Below are 23,385 nucleotides of genomic sequence, written 5' to 3'. Positions count from 1 at the left end.
TTGTTCAAGGCATCATCTAGTCCTCCTGAAAATACAAACGGGACATTCTGTTCATTACATAACGTCAAGATGTTGTTCAAGGCATCATCTAGCCCTCCTGAAAATACAAACGGGACATTCTGTTCATTACACAACGTCAAGATGTTGTTCAATGCATCATCTAGCCCTCCTGAAAATACAAACGGGACATTCTGTTCATTACACAACGTCAAGATGTTGTTCAATGCATCATCTAGCCCTCCTGAAAATACAAACGGGACATTCTGTTCATTACACAACGTCAAGATGTTGTTCAAGGCATCATCTAGCCCTCCTGAAAATACAAACGGGACATTCTGTTCATTACATAACGTCAAGATGTTGTTCAATGCATCATCTAGTCCTCCTGAAAATACAAACGGGACATTCTGTTCATTACATAAAGTCAAAATGTTGTTCAAGGCATCATCTAGCCCTCCTGAAAATACAAACGGGACATTCTGTTCATTACATAACGTCAAGATGTTGTTCAAAGCATCATCTAGCCCTCCTGAAAATAATCAAAATTAAAAATAATCAGAAATCATCTTTAAACCTCCTATGAACCTGATAAATAAAAGAAACATAATTTCATTTACGTTACGCATTTATGCTTCCTGACAAAAAATACATTAAAATTTATCATCAATCAAATCAAAATTGCTAAACTTAATGTTTATAACAGTATATAATCCTAATGGAATAAATGGTACCTATACAATATTAATGTTTATTAAAGAACCTTAGTGAGCACGCTCACATACCCCACGTCCCCACATTGTCATTGGAGAAATTAAATAAGTGAAAGAAAAACAATTGTATAAGAAAAATTAATTTCCTGCCAATATGCACATCTAAATAGTATGTCCTTATTATCTACAAAATTTCATGAAATTCTGTTGTGTGGTTTCAGAGGAGTTGAGATGACAAATTGTTGCAGAAGTACATTGAAGCAAATAAATTTAAAAGATGTAACTCCTAGAAAAAAATTGAATCGCAATTTCCCGTCGATATGCACAACAACATAGTATGTCCTTATTATCTGAAAAAGGTTTTGTGAAATTCTGTTGTGTGGTTTGAGAGGAGTTGCGATGACAAACTGTTGCAGTAGTACATTATAGTAAATAAGTTCAAAGGGGCGCAACTCCTAGAAAAAAAATTGAATCGCAATTTCCCGTCGATATGCACAACTACATAGTATGTCCTTATTATCTGAAAAGGTTTTGTAAAATTCTGTTGTGTGGTTTGAGAGGAGTTGCGATGACAAACTGTTGCAGTAGTACATTGAAGCAAATAAGTTCAAAGGGGCATAACTCCTAGAAACAAAATTGAATCGCAATTTCCCGTCGATATGCACAACTACATAGTATGTCCTTATTATCTGAAAAGGTTTCGTGAAATTCTGTTTTGAGGTTTGAGAGGAGTTGCGATGACAATCTGTTGCAGTAGTGCATTAAAGTAAATAAGTTCAAAGGGGCGTAACTCCTAGAAAAAAAATTGGATCGCAATTTCCCGTCGATATGCACAACTACATAGTATGTCCTTATTATCTGAAAAGGTTTCGTGAAATTCTGTTGTGTGGTTTGAGAGGAGTTGCGATGACAAACTGTTGCAGTAGTACATTATAGTAAATAAGTTCAAAGGGGCATAACTCCTAGAAAAAAAATTTAATCGCAATTTCCCGTCAATATGCACAACTACATAGTATGTCCTTACTATCTGAAAAGGTTTCGTGAAATTCTGTTGTGTGGTTTGAGAGGAGTTGCGATGACAAGAAACTGGACTGACGGACGGACGGACGGACGGGTCAAAAACATTAAACCCTCCGCAACTCTTTGTGTGGGGTATAATAACAGTATATGTTCCTAACGGAATAAATGGTACCTATACAATATTTGTTCCTAACGTAATAAATAAAACCTATACAACATTTGTTCCTAACGGAATAAATGGTACCTATACAATATTTGTTCCTAACAGAATAAATGGTACCTATACAATATTTGTTCCTAACAGAATAAATGGTACCTATACAATATTTGTTTCAATAGGAATAGATACTATGATATTAATGTTTATAACAAATTTGTTTCCTTTGGAACTTCTGTTAGGCGGAACAAATATACGTTGATAACTCCACACAATTTCACACTTGAACAGTGTTTTGTGGTATTACGCATTGTGTACAGAATAAGAATAAGAATATCTATTATTCCAATCAAGAGCCCTTGAAAGGCAGCATAACATGTACACATAAAACAATACATCATGATTTGTAACAGAAAAATATTTTTATATAATAAAATGAAACATTAAAAAAAAATTTTCATAACATTTAGTTGAGGTAAACTAAAGTTAAAGAAAGGAAACCAACTTTGGGACATTGGTACAGACAGATGGACCATGTACAACTTAATACAAGGTCCGCTAAAAATTAAAATCTAAAACCTCAAGTACGAAATCTAACATAGGACAGTATAAGTGAAGCAATAGTTAAATTTCTAAACAAAAGCTCATTTTATATAACATATTATAAAAACATCAAACTAGAGGCTCTAAAGAGCCTGTGTCGCTCACCTTGGTATATGTGAATATTAAACAAAGGAAGCAGATGAATTCATGACAAAATTGTGTTTTGTTGATGGTGATGTGTTTTTAAATCTTACTTTACTAAACAGTCTTGCTGCTTACAATTATCTCTATCTATAATGAAATTGGCCCAGTAGTATCAGTGGAAATGTTAATTAAAAATTTACAAATTTTATGAAAATTGTTAAAAATTGACTATAAAGGACAATAACTCCTTAGGGGGTCAATTGACCATTTTGGTCATGTTGACTTATTTATAGATCCTACTTTGCTGAACATTATTGCTGTTTACAGTTTATCTTTATCTATAATAATATTCAAGATGATAACCAAAAACAGCAAAATTTCCTTAAAATTACCGATTCACGGGCAGCAACCCAACAACAGGTTGTCAGATTCATCTTCCAATTACAGGGCAGATAGATATTGATCTGATAAACAAATTCACCCCAAGTCAGATTGCTCTAAATGCTTTGGTTTTGAGTTATAAGCCAAAAACTGCATTTTACCCCTATGTTCTATTTTTAGCCTTTGTGGCCATCTTGGTTGGTTGACCTGGTCACGCCACACATTTTTAAAACTAGATACCCCAAAGATGATTGTTGCCAAGTTTGGATTAATTTGGCCCAGTAGTTTCAGAGGAGAAGATTTTTGTAAAGATAACTAAGATTTACGAAAAAATGGTTAAAAATTGACTATAAAGGGCAATAACTCCTAAACGGGTCAACTGACCATTTCGGTCATGTTGACTTATTTGTAGATAATACTTTGTTGAACATTATTGCTGTTTACAGTTTATCACTATCTATAATAATATTCAAGATAAAAACCAAAAACAGCAAAATTTCCTTAAAATTACCAATTCAGGAGCAGCAACCCAACAACCAATTGACTGATTCATCTGAAAATTTCAGGGCAGATAGATCTTGACTTGATAAACATTTTTATCTCATGTCAAATTTCCTCAAAAGGTTTTGGTTTTTGAGTTATAAGCCAAAAACTGCATTTTACCCCTATGTTCTATTTTTAGCCGTGGCGGCCATCTTGGTTGGTTGACCAGGTCACGCCACACATTTTTTGAACTAGATACCCAAATGATGATTGTGGCCAAGTTTGGTTTGATTTGGCCCAGTAGTTTCAGAGGAGAAGATTTTTGTAAAAGTTAACAACGACGACGGACGACGGACGCCGGACGCCGGACGCCGGACGCAAAGTGATGGGAAAAGCTCACTTGGCCCTTCGGGCCAGGTGAGCTAAAAAGGGGGGTTGGGTTTAATTTTTTAATGTTATTAATTCAAGCCAATAGACAATTGGGATTTGCTTTCCTGTATTTTTATAGTACATTTTTAAATTTTCACTCATTTATGCATTTACTCTGTCTTTTTAGATCAAGTTTATTTGTATAATTTTCTAAATTAATTCCCTTTTCACCCCAGTCTGTTACTATCTATAATATGGTTTGTCTGTTAATATGACATCATCCCATCACTGAGTCATATCTAAAACTTCCTTTCTTTTTTTAATTAATCTTTAATCTTCTGATTTACATAATCTGATAGCCAATACACAATATCAAACAATATAATAATGGAATAATCCATATCCTGAAGCTTTAATGGTGATGTAAAATAAGGATGGAATAATCCATGTACTATTACAAGGACACATAAACTTTAAACCTATCACCCCCAATCACAACAATTGGATGTTCCAATCTGCCTCCCCCAATCTGCCTAATGGTACTGCTCCTAACCCTGCCACCCCTTGACACTGGTATGATCCATATTAGAACTGAAGCACTGATCAAGTACATACAAACCTGGGCAGTACACTTGTCCACACCAGGTACCTATGTACTTCTGTAACAGTTCACTGCTACAGGTGAAAAGTGCTGACTTAATTAACTGTCTCATCTTAAACTTAGACAGTATAAAGTATTTCAATAATAGTTTAATGAAGATACATTTATTGAGATGATAGTTTAATTAAATAAAGTCAATGTATTTGGACTTTTAGAAAATATTAATTAACACTCCTTTCTAATCAATCACCAGACCAAAGGTCAAATCCTAATAAAGGATGACATAGAGAAAAGGGGAAAATCTCAAGAAAAATATCAAACACAAAAGGGGGGTCACAATAAATTTGCAAGATACAGTAATTATTTTTTTCTCACTTATAACAAATAGAAAATTGGTGAATGGTTCAAAATTCATATTGAAAGATACAGTAATGAATTCAAATTTGTTTTTCTATCTCATTTTCAATTAATGCCATCCATCTACTTGCATTATCTTATGTTCCTTCCAAATTTTATATTTCACAATATGGGATAAGTACTAAGATAAAATCCCTCTGTTATTGTGTCCATGTTATGGTTGATATTTGTATAAATATCAAATCAGAATGCATTTACACAATTTATTACATAAGAAACATATCATTGAACAAGATTAACATATTTATCCTTTTAAATAGAAATGTTTTTCACCTTATAAATATTTGAACCATGCTTCTATCTGATTGTGGAAAGTCGAAGAAAATAATAATTGAAGTAAACGTGAGATAATAGTCATTTTCTTTTCTATATAATTTATATCTAAAAGTTTTACAATCAAGTTTGCTAAAAAAAAAATACTAATAAAGCAGATGTTATATATATTGTCAATGAGAGGAATTTTAGATTATTTTTAAATTTAGTTCCAGATAATATTAACACCCGAGTCTCAAAATTTAAAGAAAAAAAGTTGTTTTAGTGGCCTTTTAATCCATTGTTAGTTAAAAATTACTTAATTAAACTGAACTCCTAATTTTAAAGCTATATAAATAATCCATTTAGCTTTCAAAAGTTAAAAAACTCAGTACTTGCAAACTTTTAACTTTTCTGTGACCTTTTCAAATTTGAATTCAAACTTATTTATCATTTTTGTTACTTTCATTTGATACTGACGTATATCAAATATAAGCTGTTAATTTTTTTCTTCTATTAAATACATTGTACATGAAATAAAAAGTAAAATAGATGGAAAAAGAAATATATATATGAAGGATTTTTTTTTAAAAGTTTCTGATGATTCCAACTGTCCTAGATAGGAGACCAGAATGAACCCTGGTTTCCTGTCTCTTATATAGGACATGGAGACCAGAATGAACCCTGGTTTCCTGTCTCTTATATAGGACATGGAGACCAGAATGAACCCTGGTTTCCTGTCTCTTATATAGGACATGGAGACCAGAATGAACCCTGGTTTCCTGCCTCTTATATAGGACATGGAGACCAGAATGAACCCTGGTTTCCTGTCTCTTATATAGGACATGGAGACCAGAATGAACCCTGGTTTCCTGTCTCTTATATAGGACATGGAGACCAGAATGAACCCTGGTTTCCTGTCTCTTATATAGGACATGGAGACCAGAATGAACCCTGGTTTCCTGTCTCTTATATAGGACATGGAGACCAGAATGAACCCTGGTTTCCTGCCTCTTATATAGGACATGGAGACCAGAATGAACCCTGGTTTCCTGTCTCTTATATAGGACATGGAGACCAGAATGAACCCTGGTTTCCTGTCTCTTATATAGGACATGGAGACCAGAATGAACCCTGGTTTCCTGCCTCTTATATAGGACATGGAGACCAGAATGAACCCTGGTTTCCTGTCTCTTATATAGGACATGGAGAACAGAATGTACACTGGTTTCCTGTCTCTTATATAGGACATCATTAAGTTTCTGATAAAGATTCCCCTCATTGTTAAAAGATTGATGATTCCGACTGTCCTATTTATGAGACGAGAATGAACCCTGGTTTCCTGTCTCTATTATAGGACATGGAGACAAGAATGAACCCTGGTTCCCTGTCTCTTATATAGGACATTGTGATTGATTCCTGGTAAATAAGCTTTCATTAAATCAATAAACTATCACAACTTAATTAAGTGTAGAGAGTAAAAATAGAACACCAACTGTGTAATAATCATTTTTCAAACAATACCAGTGGGAAAGCCACGGATCGATTCTGCGCCTCCTTCCATATGACGTAAAGGCCAGAAAATCAAGGGCGACAATCCCGATTTTTCATAGAGGGCGACAGTATCGCGCCATCGCGGCAATTTGTTTACATCGTGTACGTGTGATTTTTCGAGAAATTTATCATTAAAGACAATTAAACTTGTGTCATTTCATCATCAATTAGTTATATAGGTAAGTTTTACAGGTGACCATGCTATTTTTTCTTCTTCGAAGATTTTATTTACAAGAAACGAACATCTGAAAATGGCAAGTGACGTTGTTAATTTGGAAGATAAAAATATGGCGGGTGTTTTCCCCTTCTGAAAATAACTGACACATTTGCATCCTATTGGCTATTTAAATATAACATGACCAAAAATAGTATCTATGATGATAGGAGTCCCTAAATATTTGCATAAATACCCATCACTCCGTGTCAAATTGTAACTGAGGCTGCGAAAAGGAAGCACATAAATCGACGCCATTTTTCAACAGATTAAGGTTTCTGAGCTCACGAAATCCTAGTATTATTACTTTTAATGGTAAGTAGAAAGATATGAATACCATCCATAACATAATTTATTGATCTGATCGGGTTATGGCTACATGTTTGCCTTTTTATGATTCTGAAATCCAGTAAATTTCCGTAGACCACATGTAAATAAACGCCCCTTTTCCAGCGGTGAGACTTCAATTTGAATAAAACTTCAATTTTGGCATGTCAATGTTAGCATTTAAATTTTAATTAAAGTTTTACAGTTGTGTAAAGCATTTGTGTTGATTTGTTTGGTTGTCTCGAATAGTAAAAAGGTTAACATTTTTATTTTTGAACCCAAAAAGTGTGACAAAAATCACAAAAAACAAACAAAATAAAAATAAAGGAAAAAAATTACTATCCCCAGGATAAAGGGGGTTCCAACTATATGTCCCCATTCAAATGCATTGATCGTCCCCCAAAAAGGGAGATTCCAATCCCTGGAACCCTTTCCCTGGATCTGCCACTGGGAACTATGACTAACATATAAAACATATAAAGAATTATTACTAAAGGAACAAAAATAGAGAAAATTTACCATGAAATAAGGAAAAAATAGAGCAAATGACATGCTAGTCCAAATAATTATGAAGTCTGACAAGACTACTTTTTTTCTGGGACGACTTGCTATGTATCCCAGAAAAAAATCTAAATATTCCTAGCAGCAAGCCAGAGGTCTGGTCATAATCATTTTGAACTATTGATGTGCTAATTTATATATTGAGGAAAGAGAAATTATGGACAAAAAGTATAAAAAAAAAATAGAGACAAATGAACTTAAGGATTAAATGATAAAGAAATGCAGAATACCCCATCCAGACCCTTGTCTATGTGAACAACAGTACTATTATTTTTGCTGAATAGTGAATATGGGCATGTAAAATATATTTTAAAGATTTCAGGTATATGAAATATTCACCAGTAGGAAAGTATAAATTCTGTCCCTCCTTCTATGCTAAAAAAAAATTATGTGATTTATTGTTGAATTTTATTGCCACCTTCAGTATTGGCTAGGTGTTGTGGCCAGGTTTTATTGGCGTTGGATACATTTATTATCAATTACTGGTATGAAGAATTAAAGATATGAATGATTGAATGAAAAGTTATCTTTTAAATAACAGATACCTGTAAGATAATTTAATGTTGCATATTATGTTATACTTCATTTAAACATTATTTATATCTATCAAAAAGGTTGATATGTTATTATGGTGATGAATTTTAGATACTAAGTAAATGAATTTATATTAAGTAGAAAATTTCTCCAAACATCTGTTGGTGTGTATAATTATTACCTTTTCTAGAGGACCTTTTTCGGGACGTCTGGATTGGGTATTTTTTAGCTCAGGATTTCAGGATTGATCCTTCAGATTCCAGTATTTCCTTTCAACATTTTTTTTTTAAATTGGGAACTCAGAAGATCATGTTTTTGTCAGTAGACAATTCAAATATATTATAATTTACCGATCATATAGCAACTCTTAGAGAAGTTTGAAATTATATTCATTTGATAATATCATCTGCATAAATTATATATTTTCAGATAACAATAGGAATAAGAAGAGCAGGATTTCTATATTGAGGATTTACATGTATGGGACAGAGGACTATTTGACTTGATTTTACTTTAAAAAACTTTTTAATTTTAACAATAGTTCTCCTTAATTGTTTAAAATACTTTTTACATATTTTTCATTTTAACATTTTTTTTATGACTGTATTTATTCATTATTTAATAAACTTTTATTACTAAACATTTTTATATTTTCAAATATACATACAATGTGAAACACTCCACCATTTTATATTGATAACGTGGGGTAAATGTACACGAGACACTATGCTGTTGCAATACAATATTACTAAATGTCATTGAAAAACCTGAGATTCATTGATGCAAAGCTAGCATATTCATACGGCCCCCCTTTCATAGGAAAAAAATGGTTGATTAAATAGGGAATCACTGGAGCGGGCCCCTCTTAAGTTAGTCAGCAGCAGCAACCCCCCGCACCCCCCATAGAAAAAGTTCTGGATCTGTCACTGGTATCAGACATATACATGTATGTACTGTAGTATTTGAGACATAAGAAAAATAAAAGATATAAAAAGTTAAAATGATGGTCTTTTATTCTTTATAAGGTTTGAATGACTTAAATGGAAAGTTTCTAGAATTGTTCACTTCTCGTAGACGTACATGTAGTGAGGTCTCTCAGGTGGCCTATCATAACATGACCTTTCACTGTTTTGCTTCCATGTAGATTTCAAAGTGTGGTAACCCCTGCACCTAAATAAATCATTTTCAGTAGATACATATCTCTTTTTTCAGACTTTTTGATGAAAAGTTTAAACTAATATACAAATTAGAAAAAAGAAAACTGATCAACTTGAACCCACAACATATAATTGATCTCGGGTGCTCTGGAAGAGTTAGCAGATCCTGCTCCTTGTGTAGTATTATGAATGAGATGTCTATGTGCCCTTTTCCTAGATATGTAAACACATGATTTTGCAAATTATTGCAATTGTGTGCTTTTAGAATGGAGTAAAATGTCAATGAATGTGTGGAAAGGTATTCTATTGCAGAAAAATCAGCACACAGATATAGGAATGGTATGATTCTTAATAAACTATATATCCTGTGTCCAAGATTTGTTTTCCTGTAGATTGGTGTAAAATGAAAATGTGGGTCAAGCAGTTATATCAATGCAACAAAACAGGATCACCAAAATCAGAGTGAGACATTCATATACCATTTTTAAAGTAGACCTTGGAAGTGATAGCATTTTGTTAATGCTTTAAATGGTCATATACATGTAGCTCTAACATGTATTAAGAATTTGATGTACTAGGCATTGTGAATTCCTATTGAATGTTAAACTCAAGTTCTCAAGAGTTAAATATGCCCCAGGGCCCAGACACACTCAAACATGAATAGTCAGTAGTCACAGTGTACATCAGGTTGCTTGATAAGCATAATAAGGACACATTTATAAACATGTGTGAGTGTTAACTTCCCACTTGCCTAGTATTTTTTATATAAACAAGAACAAAATATGAAAATTATTGATGCATCAGTAGTAGGCAGGCAATATTTGTTGATTGGTACATGTACTTTTTAAAATTGACAAGTTGAAACATTTCAGATTTATAATAATTTACAGAATCAAAGAATGACTGTAACCATTACCCTAAAAATTGGCTTAAAACAAAGACTACCTGAGTGCTTACACTTTGCAACTTTTGCATGCTTATTCAGACAACAACTTTTGACTTAACTGATTTTTTGTTGTTGAAAAAAGGGGGGTAGGTCTACTTCCAAACAATGGAAGTTATTTATATGGACAAATTCGTTCATAGATTTAACCAGTTTCAATGTACTACATAAATCTCGCCCATAAATGTGTTATACATCAGCAGCATAATTAAATAACTACAGAAAATGTGATACGAGGAGTTCGAGCAACTTGTAAACATCAACAAATGACGGTGTCGAGCCTTCCACCACTCAACATTTTAAGTAAAATATATTTAAAATCCTGAAAACATCATCACCCTTCGTTGTCTCAATCAATTTTGTGCTTAAAATCTGTAAAATATGACATAATTTGCTTGATTTTGCACCGAAATAACTCCCAAAACGTCTGAAAAATGTTGAATTTTGACCTCCGGTTGAAGTATTTATTATGTAAACAAGACTCAGAGTGACGGGGAATCCTGTACATAGTCATGTGCCCATATGTTTCTAGGTCACATTTATTTATATCTCGACCAATGAAAAGCTTTAGGATGCATTTGTGTCAGTTGTTTGTAGTCGTGGGGATTACCCGCGGTTTTTTGGAAATCAACGGAGGTAGTCTTTTGGTTTATCATATTTCAGTAACGGAGCACTTATTTGAATACCGAATTTGGCAGTCGTGTGACAAAATCTATTCTTATGAAAAATTAACCTCAAATACTGATGGCTGATACGTTGTTTTAATAGATTTATTGTCTGAAGCACAGGCTACGTTTTTGTTTACACGCTGGTTACAGCGCCACCTCAAAATTTTTAGATTATCTCCCCTTTCCCGCTGGACTACCGGAAGTAGCTCTTCAATGTCACTGGCTTTCCCACTGTACACATTTATAATAACGAATCATTGATTTATTCATTTCAAGTTGTTATAACAAACATTTTTCTACTACCATACACCATGAATAATTTTTTCACACTTTCATTGATTAATAAAAGGAGTCTTAATTATACAGAACTAATAAATTATGAAATTGTATTACAACATAAAATTGAGAAAGGAAATGGAGAACATGCGTTCAATGGGTTTCTAATTTCATCCACTATTTGTCAAACTCTTTAAAAAAATCATTGAACTCTGAATGATTACTGCCTAAGCACTTAAGGTGGTACCCAACACTTTCACTAAAATTATTTTGGCTCGTTTAATTTTCTTTAAATTTTGACTAAGTATTTGCTTTGACCCTTTGACAAAAATATAAAAATTTTAAACAAGAGGCTGTCACAACGACAGCAAACCGGATTTATTAGCATTTATTTGTGTCCTGGCAATGTCACAAGAACCATTACTGATGATTGGTGAAAGTGAAAATCGTCAATATCAAATTTGACCTCTATTTTGTCATCAGTATCAACATATTAAAATTTGAAAAGCTAGTTAGATTGAATGGTTTGTGAGTAAATGCAACAACATGAATGGAAACACCATTTATCAATCTTTCAAGAACCATAACTCCTGAACGGTAAAAGTCAAAATCGTCATTATTAAACTTGACCTCCATTTTGTCACCAGTAACAACATATTAAAATTTGGGAAGCTTTGGTAGAACAGTTCAAGCGTAAATGCATGGACACGATTGGAAACACCATTTTTCAATCTTTCAAGAACCATAACTCCTGAACAGTAAAAGTCAAAATCGTCATTATTGAACTTGACCTCCATTTTGTCACCAGTAACAACATATTAAAATTTGGGAAGCTTTGGTAGAACTGTTCATGCGTAAATGCACGGACACGACTGGAAACGCCTTTTTTCAATCTTTCAAGAACCATAACTCCTGAACGGTAAAAGTCAAAATGGCCATTATTGAACTTGACCTTCATTTAGTTGTCAGTAACAACATATTAAAAATTTAAAAGCTTTGGTTGAACGGTTCATGAGTTATGCACAGACAACATTTGATTGCCGCCCGCCCGCCCGCCCTGCCGCCCGCCGAGCATCCCCAATTTAATAACCGACATTTTTGTCACAAAAATCCGGTTAAAAATTTGAACCAACCGTTTTATCAGAAAAATAACACTGGTTATAAAGCAGTTTGACAAACATTTATTTTGATCATTGAGAAGCTTAATATTCCCTAAACAACACAACGCAATTAAAACGTTTAGCTGACTTTACAGAGTTATCTCCCTGTAGTGTTAGGTACCACCTTAAAATTAAAGTTTGGAGTCTTTTGTCCTGATTGGTCTACCAGCTGGTTCACAAGATACTGGGAAATGGCAGGAATATGTACGTTAGGACTAAATGCATTATGGACCATACTCTCACCCTACTATGCTTGGTGACCCACTAAACCCTTATTTGGCATATATTTCAGAACATATCATAATGAATGTTAATTTGATGTGACCACAACTTTAACTTAAAGTTAACTTTAATATGTCTGATGGATGAACAGACAGAGAAACTTTAACCAAAAGTTAACTTTAATATGTCTGATGGATGAACAGACAGAGAAACTTTAACCAAAAGTTAACTTTAATATGTCTGATGGATGAACAGACAGACAGAACACCTACTGTCTATAACTGGCCATAACACTAAGACAGTGGCGATGGATGAACAGACAGACAGAACACCTACTGTCTATAACTGGCCATAACACTAAGACAGTGGCGGATCCACAAATTTTCATAAGTAGGGGCCCACTGACTGCATTAGAGGGGGCTTCAGTGATTCCCTATATAAGCAACCAAATTTTTTCCCAAAAGGGGGGGGGCCTACTTTGTAAGAAAACATTTGTAAGGGTTTCGTGGAACTCAGGGTCTCGCCTACTTTGTAAGAAAACATTTGTAAGGGTTTCGTGGAACTCAGTGTCTCGCCTACTTTGTAAGAAAACATTTGTAAGGGTTTCGTGGAACTCAGGGTCTCGCCTACTTTGTAAGAAAACATTTGTAAGGGTTTCGTGGAACTCAGGGTCAGGGTCTCGCCTACTTTGTAAGAACACATTTGTAAGGGTTTCGTGCAACTCAGGGTCTCGCCTACTTTGTAAGAAAACATTTGTAAGGGTTTCGTGGAACTCAGGGTCTCGCCTACTTTGTAAGAAAACATTTGTAAGGGTTTCGTGGAACTCAGGGTCTCGCCTACTTTGTAAGAAAACATTTGTAAGGGTTTCGTGGAACTCAGGGTCTCGCCTACTTTGTAAGAAAACATTTGTAAGGGTTTCGTGGAACTCAGGGTCTCGCCTACTTTGTAAGAAAACATTTGTAAGGGTTTCGTGGAACCCAGTGTCTCGCCTACTTTGTAAGAAAACATTTGTAAGGGTTTCGTGGAACTCAGTGTCTCGCCTACTTTGTAAGAAAACATTTGTAAGGGTTTCGTGGAACTCAGGGTCTCGCCTACTTTGTAAGAAAACATTTGTAAGGGTTTCGTGGAACTCAGGGTCTCGCCTACTTTGTAAGAAAACATTTGTAAGGGTTTCGTGGAACTCAGGGTCTCGCCTACTTTGTAAGAAAACATTTGTAAGGGTTTCGTGGAACTCAGGGTCTCGCCTACTTTGTAAGAAAACATTTGTAAGGGTTTCGTGGAACCCAGTGTCTCGCCTACTTTGTAAGAAAACATTTGTAAGGGTTTCGTGGAACTCAGTGTCTCGCCTACTTTGTAAGAAAACATTTGTAAGGGTTTCGTGGAACTCAGTGTCTCGCCTACTTTATGAAGCTAATAAATGTTTTAGGAACATTAACTGCAGATTGAATTGTATGTAATTTTAACTGGAAGAAAACTACGTACATAACTAAGTAACATGCAGAAAAATACAAAATATATTTGGACAAAATTTCCTTCTAAATACTAAGCTTTTGATCATAAACAAGCTTCTGTCCAAGTTTGATAGAAATCCAGGATAGTTTAAGAAAAGTAATAAAAGTTTATAAAAACTTTAACCACAGATCTGAGGTGAATGTAAACTGTTAACTGGCAAAAAGACTAAGTCCAATTATAAGTAAAAATACCGATTTCTTTTTTCACAAAATTTATTTCTGGATATTATCTTATCATCATAAACAAGTTTCTGTCTAAGTTTGGTAGAAATCCAGGATAGTTGAAAAAAGATATTAAAAAGTTTCAGAAAATGTTAACCACAGAGTGATTGTAATGTTAAATGGCAGAAAAACTAAGTCCATTCAAAAGTAAAATATGGATTAACAGGATTTTTTATATATTTTATATTACAAAATTCATTTCTGGATACTAACATAAACAAGGTTCTGTCAAAGTTCTTAAATCCAGGATAGTTTAGGAAAGTTATTAAAATAGAAAAAACTTTAACCACAGAGTGAATATTTGTAGATGCCACCAACAGAATGTAGGATCGTTATGTCTTGCTTTTTCGACAAAAGTCGAAAAGGCTCGACAAAAAGGAGAGAAGGTATAGAATTAGAAAGACACTTTTGCCCTTCAAATGTTTGAATAAGTTTGACAAAACTTTTGTTACACCTGTGCTCTAATTTTAGCAATGACATATTTGTTGGTTTTTACAAAAAATAAAAATTTGAAGAAATTTTCTTTTGAATTTCTGACATCTGAAATGTATAAATTTGTTCTCCTCCCACAATTTCTTTTTAACCCCCCAAATCTTTCCCTCAAAATATGATCATAATCTCAATTTAAATATCCAAATGAGTTTGCAACTGTTATTACCCATTGAAATACATCATAAAAGTGTAAAAATAGAAAATGACATACATAATCATTGCCAAACTTAATATTCCTTAATCAGTGTTTAATAGTTAGTTCTAAAAATAAATTGAGAGCTAATCACCTCAAGACAATACAACATTTCTTTATACATAGTTTAAAAGCAGTGTAAGGTAACCTAACATTGTACTTTTTTCAATTGTCCATTAACCAGGAAACCCTTGTTTCCCCCCCCCCTTTTTGTCCGTAATTCCTAAATAGTTTGAGCCATAACCCCAAAAAAGCCAATCCTAACAAACCCTTTGTTGTATGGAAAGTTGTGGTATAATTTCAGAGAGATCCATCCACAGTTTCACAAGTGATTGTCTGGGAACTAGACAAACACCTTTTTAGGCCCCTTTTTGTCCCTTAATTCCTAAACTGTTAGGACCATGACCAGGAAAATCGATCCTTACCTTCATTTTGTGGTTATAAATGTTGTGTTTAAATTACATAGATTTTTATTTTTATTTACTTAAGTTATTGTCTGGAAACCAAATGTCTTTGGATGAAGACAACGTGATACCAACATGACCAAGTGTGTATAATACAAGAACAAGACTTTGTAAACACACAATTTTTTCCGCCAGATTTTTACAATAAAAAAATTGGAAAATTAAATAAGCATTAAATATTGCAATTTAAAAGAAATTCTGAATACAAAGTTTTGATTTAAAATGACAATTTTTTATTTTTGAGAAACCTATCATATTGTCTCAATTTAAACAATAAATAAAAGCATCTCAAAATTCTTAAGTGCCAGTCTTTGTAAGAATCAAGCAATTTAGGTAAAAATTAAAACAGGATAAGAAAAACCCCACCGAGCTCATCATGCTTTATAATACTAACCATCATCCAGAGTTAAAAATTATTAGTCTTTCGTGTGTGTGTGTCAGATAATATCAAATAACTTGGTTAGAAAATTGGTTAGAATGATAGCAAATTACAGAGTTTTCTCCCCCTTATTCATTAATTTCTAGTGCATTTCCACCAAATTGTATCTTCTATTACCAGAACAGAAAATGGAAATGAGTGTTATTTTTGTGCATCACTACATATTATGAACTGAAATCAATGTCAATTTGGGTGGGGTTTTTTTTGTCATGTTTTCACCACTGCCTGATTCTTAGGCAGACTGGCACTTAATTAACAATAGATTGATTCAAGGCTTCTTGCCTTAAAGTACAATAATGTAATTATCATAAATTATCCTACCTTTAGATGGATTCAAGGCTTTTGGCCCAAAGTACAGTATTGTAATTATCATAAATTATCTTACCTTTTGATTGTATTTTTTCCAGATTTGGTGAAATAATGACACATTTTATCTTCCTTAATTTCAAATGTTTTGCAACTTCTCTTAAACCAAGCACCAGTCTTCGTTTTAACTTTGCCTGAAAATGAACAAATACATTTCAGTATACAGAAGAACATAACTTACTATATAAAAAGAAGCTAACAGTGTCATTGAAAGTTACAAGTGAGTTTCAATTATCTCCCTTTGATAAGTATTTCAATTATCTCCCTTTGATTAGTATTTCAATTATTATCTTAATCAGTTTGCTAGAATTAGTATTGGTTTTCAATTATCTTGTTGAAATAAACTTTTTATGTTTATTAATGGATGGTAACAAAATTTGAAAAACTCATCACCAAGGCGAAGTATTAATTTTATGTTAATATGTTATACTATTTTTCATTGGACCACACACATTTCATCACTCAACAAGGAAATAGACATATGAGTGTAGTAATCACGTCATGGAAATACCAAAACTCTAAATTATTCTTAAACATGTCATGGTGTAAACTTTATCACAAATATCAAGTCAATATCTTCAAACACGACTATCACCAGATGCTCAGCAGTGCACAGCTTGATATGACCACAGAGGTTAAACCCTGAACAGTTTGGCAAGTATGGACACAACATTCAAGCTTGATACAGCTATGCATTTGGATTGGGATTAAATAGTTGACACAGAATAGATTTCTGACACAGAATGATAGTGGTCTGAAAACATAAAAATTTTACATTGAACATTTACCTTTTATGATCCAATATCCCAAATTTAAATACATGGTTAGATTCAGCAATGTTCAGCATATAAAAAAAAACAAGAATTCAATTTTTGATGAAATCAAACAAAGTTCAATTTTGAACCCTTTAAAACTTAATGTGGAACAATTTGATAAAGGGGCCCATATATAAAATATATTTTCTTATCTTTGCGGTTTTATAAAAAGTGATGAAAACTGATTATTTAAGTGACCAAGGACCATAAATCTGCACAAAATAATCAGACAGGATAAAAAATAGAACTTAAACTGTAACTTGTCTTGATAAAACTATATATCAATTATATATTCATCTTCAAGAGTGACCAAAAAAGTGCAGAAAAATTATCATTTCAGTGAATCTTCTAAGTCCAAGGACTATAACTCTGCACAAAATCATAAGACCAGAAAAAAAAGGCAAACTGAACTGTAACTTGTCATGATAATGCCATAAACAAATGACAGACAGACTTTTACTTTAATAGTCTTCTTTATTTATTTATTTATTTTTTGGTGTTTTAATGCCACTTTTAAGCACCACATTTAGATTATTTTGTGGCAGACAGTTTTTAATGGTGGGGGAAGCTGGAGTGCCCTGAGAAAACCACCGATAGGAAAATTGACAATCCTAGAAAATTAAGAGTGGAGTCAAGTGCACCCGCACAAGCGGGTTTCTAACTCACAACCTCAGTGTTGACTGGCTAGTGATTACAGTAGTAACTACTAAGACGAATCGGCCACCAAGGCCCCAATTATCTTCTTTATCTTTTAACAACTGACCTTAGAGGGATCTTTGTGGTACATTCTGTCCTGGAATCTGACCAGATCTTGTAGTAAGGTGGTGGCACATTCATCAATATCTTTATCTAATACTTGATTACAATATCTGTAATTAGAAAATCAATTATCACGAATAAGGTTAAAGGTTAACTCAGCTGATTCAAAATAGTTATTAAAGAAGAAAAATGATAAGGTTAACCAAATTATATGTCATGCTTTTTCTATTTGCACTGTATTCTATATGTCCAACAAACACAGTTATTTCATAGTTTATTTCTTTTGGACAAATAGTTCAAACAAAAAAACTCCCCCAAAAAGACTTTTACAGTGTAGTTTAAATGCAACTTTCATGACAAATTTTATCAAAATTGTAAATAAAATCCCCCAATTTATATAATCAAAGTGCTTGTTAGCACAGAAGGGTAGAGATTGTGTTAATTTATTGGTGGAAAGTGAAATTAAATATTGCATTGAAAAAACTACAATTCTGGACAAAGGAAGGTAACTCCATGTTTAAAGATGACTTTAACAATGACATCATTTGTATTTTTGGAACAGATATTAGATTCCTGCACCTTGCAAAAGTTATGTTATGTTCTTTATAGGTGTAAATTAATACTTTAATTTTCTGGAAATGATCATGGATATGATGTATAGAATGTTCTAATCAATGCTCTATATTTTGTTTTAAACAATAGTGCACACGTTGAAATGTCTTGCCTTCTGTACTAATCATTGATATTATGTTGATAGTCCTAAGTATAAAGCTATATTACAACTGTCACATAAACTTAACATTAATCAAGATAACTAAAAAAGGCCAATGAACCTTGAAAATGAGGTCAAGGTCAAATGAACCATACCAGGTAGACATGTACAGCTAACGATGCTCCCATATAACATATATAGTTGACCTATTACTTATAGTTGAAGAAAAATAGACCAAAACACAAAAACTTAACACTGTGCAATGAACCGTGAAAATGAGGTCATGGTTAAATAGCCTGCACGACTGACATAAAGATCATAAAATATTTCCATACACCAAATATAGTTGACCTATGCCATATAATATTAGATAAAAAGACCAAAACTCGCAAACTTAACTTTGACCATTGAACCATGAAAATGAGGTCGAGGTCACATGACATCTGCCCACTAGACATGTAAACCTTACAAACATTCCATACAACAAATATAGTAGACCTGTTGCATTTAGTATGAGAAAAACACACCAAAACACACAAACTTAACTATAACCACTGAACCATGAAAATGAGGTCAAGGTCAGATGATACCTGCCAGTTGGACATGTACACCTTACAGTCCTTCCATACACCGAATATAAAAGCAATATTGCTTATAGTATCTGAGATATGGACTTGACCATAAAAACTTAACCTTGTTCACTGATCCATGAAATGAGGTAGAGGTCAAGTGAAAACTGTCTGACAGACATGAGGACCTTGCAAGGTACGACACAATATCACACACCTATACCCCCCTCCAAAAAAAAAAAAAAATTTGACCCCCAAAAAATTACCCTCATTTCAAGTAAAAGAGCCCTAAATTTTCATAAAAAAAAAGCAAAAAAACACCCCAAAAAACACCAAATTTTCTTACTCCCAAAAAAATTTTTTTTTTACTTTGGGAAAAAAACCAACAATAAAAACACCCAAAAAACAACTAAAAAATTCCAAAAAAAATAAATAAAAAAAACCGGGAGAACAGGCGAAGAAAGAATTCTGTGGGATTTAAGAGAAAAAAAAAAAAAATCAATTTTTACTTTTAAAAATGAAACAACCTACAGCTCCTAATTTATATCCAGAATTACCTATAGAAGATGGACAAAACTATAGATTACAAAAAATTTCAGAAATAGAAAATTCTTTAAAAAATGAAAGAGACAAAAGAAATTCTTTATATAAAAAATATAAAAGAGGAGTAAACTTTACAGATGGAATAGATACAACTTTAATTTCAGCATCAGTTATTTCTGCAGGTATAGGTATTGCTATTCCTATTTTATTACCATTACAGATTACAGCAGTCGCATGCGGTAGTGTTGGGGGTGTAATAAAATTAATAAGAAGAAAGCTTACTTCAAAAGCTAAAAAACATTATGAAATAAAAACTTTAGCAGAGTGTAAATTAAATAGTATTAAAGATTTAATTTCTAGATCTTTAACTGACAATAAAATAAGTGAAGAAGAATTTAAACTTATTTTAGAAGAACTAGAAAAATTTAATGAGATGAAAAAAAATTTAAAAATGGCAAATTTAAAAACTTCAAAAAGTTTACCAGAAGATGAAAGAAGAAAAATTATAGAAGAAACAGAAAATAGAGTAAGAAATGAAATAAAAAAAAAAATGGAAAATCTATAATTTTTATAAACAAAATAACTTTAGTTGAAAATCACCACTATGTGAACGTGGGAAATCCACCAAACTATGAATCAATTTTTAATTAAATAAATGGATGAAGAAACAAAAGAAAAATTAGTAAAAAATGTAAAAATAATGTTAAATAAAAAATTTAATTATTTTTATCTTAAGTTGTTTTTAACAGGTTCTTTTTATTGTTTATTATCTAATATTTTAGATGAATAAAATGGCTGAAGGAGGTTATGAGTTTGATAATCCTGAGTTTAAAAATAATGATTATGATGATGATAAAGAAGAAGAAGAAACGTCTGTTCAAAATGATGAAGAGTTTCAAAAGTATATAAATAAAGAAATTGAAGTAACAAGAGATTTATCAGAAAATGATGCTAAAATTCGTAAAAAAGAAACTACAAAAAAAATGATTAAACAATTTTATAAAAAAAATGGTGAAACTACACGTAATGAAGTAGGTTTTTTTGTTAGGGAAGATCATAATGAAAGACAAATCTTATATGTAAAAGATGAAAAAGGTAATGATATTGCATTAACATATTACCAAAAAGGAGTATTAAAGTTTTATAAATTTAGCACTCTTCAAAGAGAATACGGTGTTAATTTTGTCAGGGATGTTTTAGGTGTAGATGATTATAAAATATCTGATTATTTAAAAGAAGGTAGATCAGTGTTTCAAGATTTTCAAAAAAAGATAAAAGCACCAATTCGTGAACTCGATAATATAGAAATTCCATTACAAGAAATATCTACACAACAAGAAGGACAAGAATTATTAGAAACAGCAAGTAATGCAGAAACATATGTGAAAGAAATAGAAACTTCATTTATTGAACAAGGAACATCTTTAGTAGATAATGAAACACAAACAGAAATGACAAAAAGAGAGATGGATGGAATAATCAGTGCAATGACATCAGTAAAGGAAGAGATTGCAAATGAATTAGCAAAACTGAATGAAACAAATAAAAACTTAGCAAAAGAAAATGCCAAATTAAAACAAGCTAAAGAAGACAATTTAAAATTTCAAATAAAAAGAATAAGTAGTCGAATGAGAGAGTTGGAATCTGAGAGAAGTGCAAGAATAGAAGTAATTAATATTAATAGAGAAAAACTACGTAGTCAATTAGATAGATTTAAACAAACAATACATAAAATTTTAAACGAAGACAGAACATTAGGTGAAAGAATAAGAACATTATTCAGAGAACAAGGAATAACAATAGTTAGTGTTTTAACTGCTTTTGGAATGATTATTGGTGTTATTGTTGAGGTATTTACTGGTTCTCCTTCTCCTTCTCCTTCTCCTCCATCAAAAGGTGGTGGTGTACAAGACTGGATAAAAAAACAATTAAAAAATCTTGGAAAATTATTATCTTTTCTTGCAGGAAAATTAGCAGCTGCATTACCAGGTATTATAGGTTCTATTGTTTCTTGGTTATTGTCTGCAACAAAAGACGTAGTAAATTGGTTTGCAAACAACTTATGGGCATTGCTTATTTTAGTTGTTAGTTTATTGTTTACTGCTGCTAGAGATTATTTGAAAAAATAAAGTGCTGTAAATCCTATTACAATACTTACAAATATTATTGCTTGTTTATTATCTTCATGATCTTCATGTTCAATTTTTTTTATTGGATCTATTTTTGGTTCTTTAGGCTTTTCAGGTTTTATAGGTTCTTGTGGTTTTACATGTTCTTTTGGTTTAAAATCAACATGATCAAATTTTTTATTATTTAAATCATAATTTAACCCAAGTGTTTGATTTTCTGTTGCAATTATAATTTTATTATTATAACCAACAATACTTCCAATTTGTAAAACCATATCACTGGGAGACATATATAAACCAAGTCCATAAGCATAATCAACTTTACTTCTTGCATATTTTAAAACATTTTCATAATTCGATATCTGGGTGGGTAAATCGATAGGACTATTTATTACATCTTGTACATTTGCTAAGAATTGTTTTTGTGCATCAAATCCTGTTCCTACTTTTAAAATTTCTGTTTTTGTTTGTGATTGTGCACCTAACAAAGCCCATACATAAATTTTAATACTTTCATTAATACGTTCAACACCAGATTGTGTAAATCCATTCCCATTATCTAAAATAAAAGTAGTCCAAGCCATACTTATATCTTTTTCATGCTTAATAGTATCATGAGTACTAAAGAAAGGTCCTTTAATTTTATTTCTTTGTCTATATTCTCCACTTGGTTTATAATATTGCTCAAAACTTCCTAATCCTTGACATGATGATTCTAGTTTTTGTCTCCAATTTGTATTTGGAGAAATATTAAATTCATCACATAATTTCTGATATGCAGCTTTGTCATATGGGTTCTTGTAATAACAGAAAGAAGAATCTGTTGGTAAAGGTGATTTAAGTTCTTTTAAAATTCTTGCAATGCAATAATATAAATGAAACATATAAAAAGACTTTGTAAGATTTGAAGTATTTTGTATATGATCATTATAAGAAACACCACATCCTGTACTTGCACACCAAACTGCAAAATTTAACTGACATTGCCACCAATCAAATGAAGAATGAATCCAGGCATTCCATGGTTCGTTAGTGTGTATTGATGGGTTTTGATAGTTTTGAAATAAATCAGGAAAAGCTGTTTTAAAGTTCTCTTTTTGATTTACAAATATCGTTTGATTTACAAGATTTGTTTTTAATTGATGATCTTTTTCAGAATATTTAATACCTGGATTATATGAAACATTAGGATTATATTTAAATTCTTTTGTTATCATTTTTTTATATTAAAAATGTTTCATACTATTTCAAATATTGATAATACAATAAACTTAGAACAATACATAAATAACAGAAATGGAAATAAACGTATTGGTTTGAAATTTATAAGATACAGCATAGGTTGGTATAATGTTTATCATGGGTTTATAACAAAAACCGGAGAGGAACAGCAAAGGATTATGAATGGTTATTATAGTTTTCAACAAATAGTGGATGAATTTCAAAAAGAAAATATTGTATTATCCGTAAATGAAGCA

At 32.1% G+C, this 23,385-nt stretch overlaps 1 protein-coding gene and 1 long non-coding RNA gene across 3 annotated transcripts in view; one reads left to right on the top strand and one right to left on the bottom strand.

The window, feature by feature from the left end:
- LOC134719201 (selenocysteine insertion sequence-binding protein 2-like) overlaps positions 1 to 23,385 on the bottom strand; it is an 80,559-nt gene that overhangs the window by 18,936 nt on the left and 38,238 nt on the right. For both annotated transcript variants that reach the window (XM_063582210.1, XM_063582211.1), the window contains 2 exons: positions 17,959 to 18,064; positions 16,400 to 16,514 (listed from right to left, as the gene is read on the bottom strand). In XM_063582210.1, the coding sequence (XP_063438280.1) occupies positions 16,400 to 16,514; positions 17,959 to 18,064 (221 nt within the window). The remainder of the gene's footprint in view (positions 1 to 16,399; positions 16,515 to 17,958; positions 18,065 to 23,385) is intronic.
- On the top strand, positions 6,608 to 8,907 carry LOC134719200 (uncharacterized). Its single transcript, XR_010107539.1, has 2 exons — positions 6,608 to 7,160; positions 8,697 to 8,907. It is a non-coding gene; the product is annotated as an uncharacterized LOC134719200 (long non-coding RNA).

The sequence above is a fragment of the Mytilus trossulus genome, chromosome 5 (genome assembly GCF_036588685.1).
Source record: "Mytilus trossulus isolate FHL-02 chromosome 5, PNRI_Mtr1.1.1.hap1, whole genome shotgun sequence".
NCBI classification, from domain to species: Eukaryota; Metazoa; Mollusca; class Bivalvia; order Mytilida; family Mytilidae; genus Mytilus; species Mytilus trossulus.
This window is presented reverse-complemented; position numbering and strand designations above follow the sequence as displayed.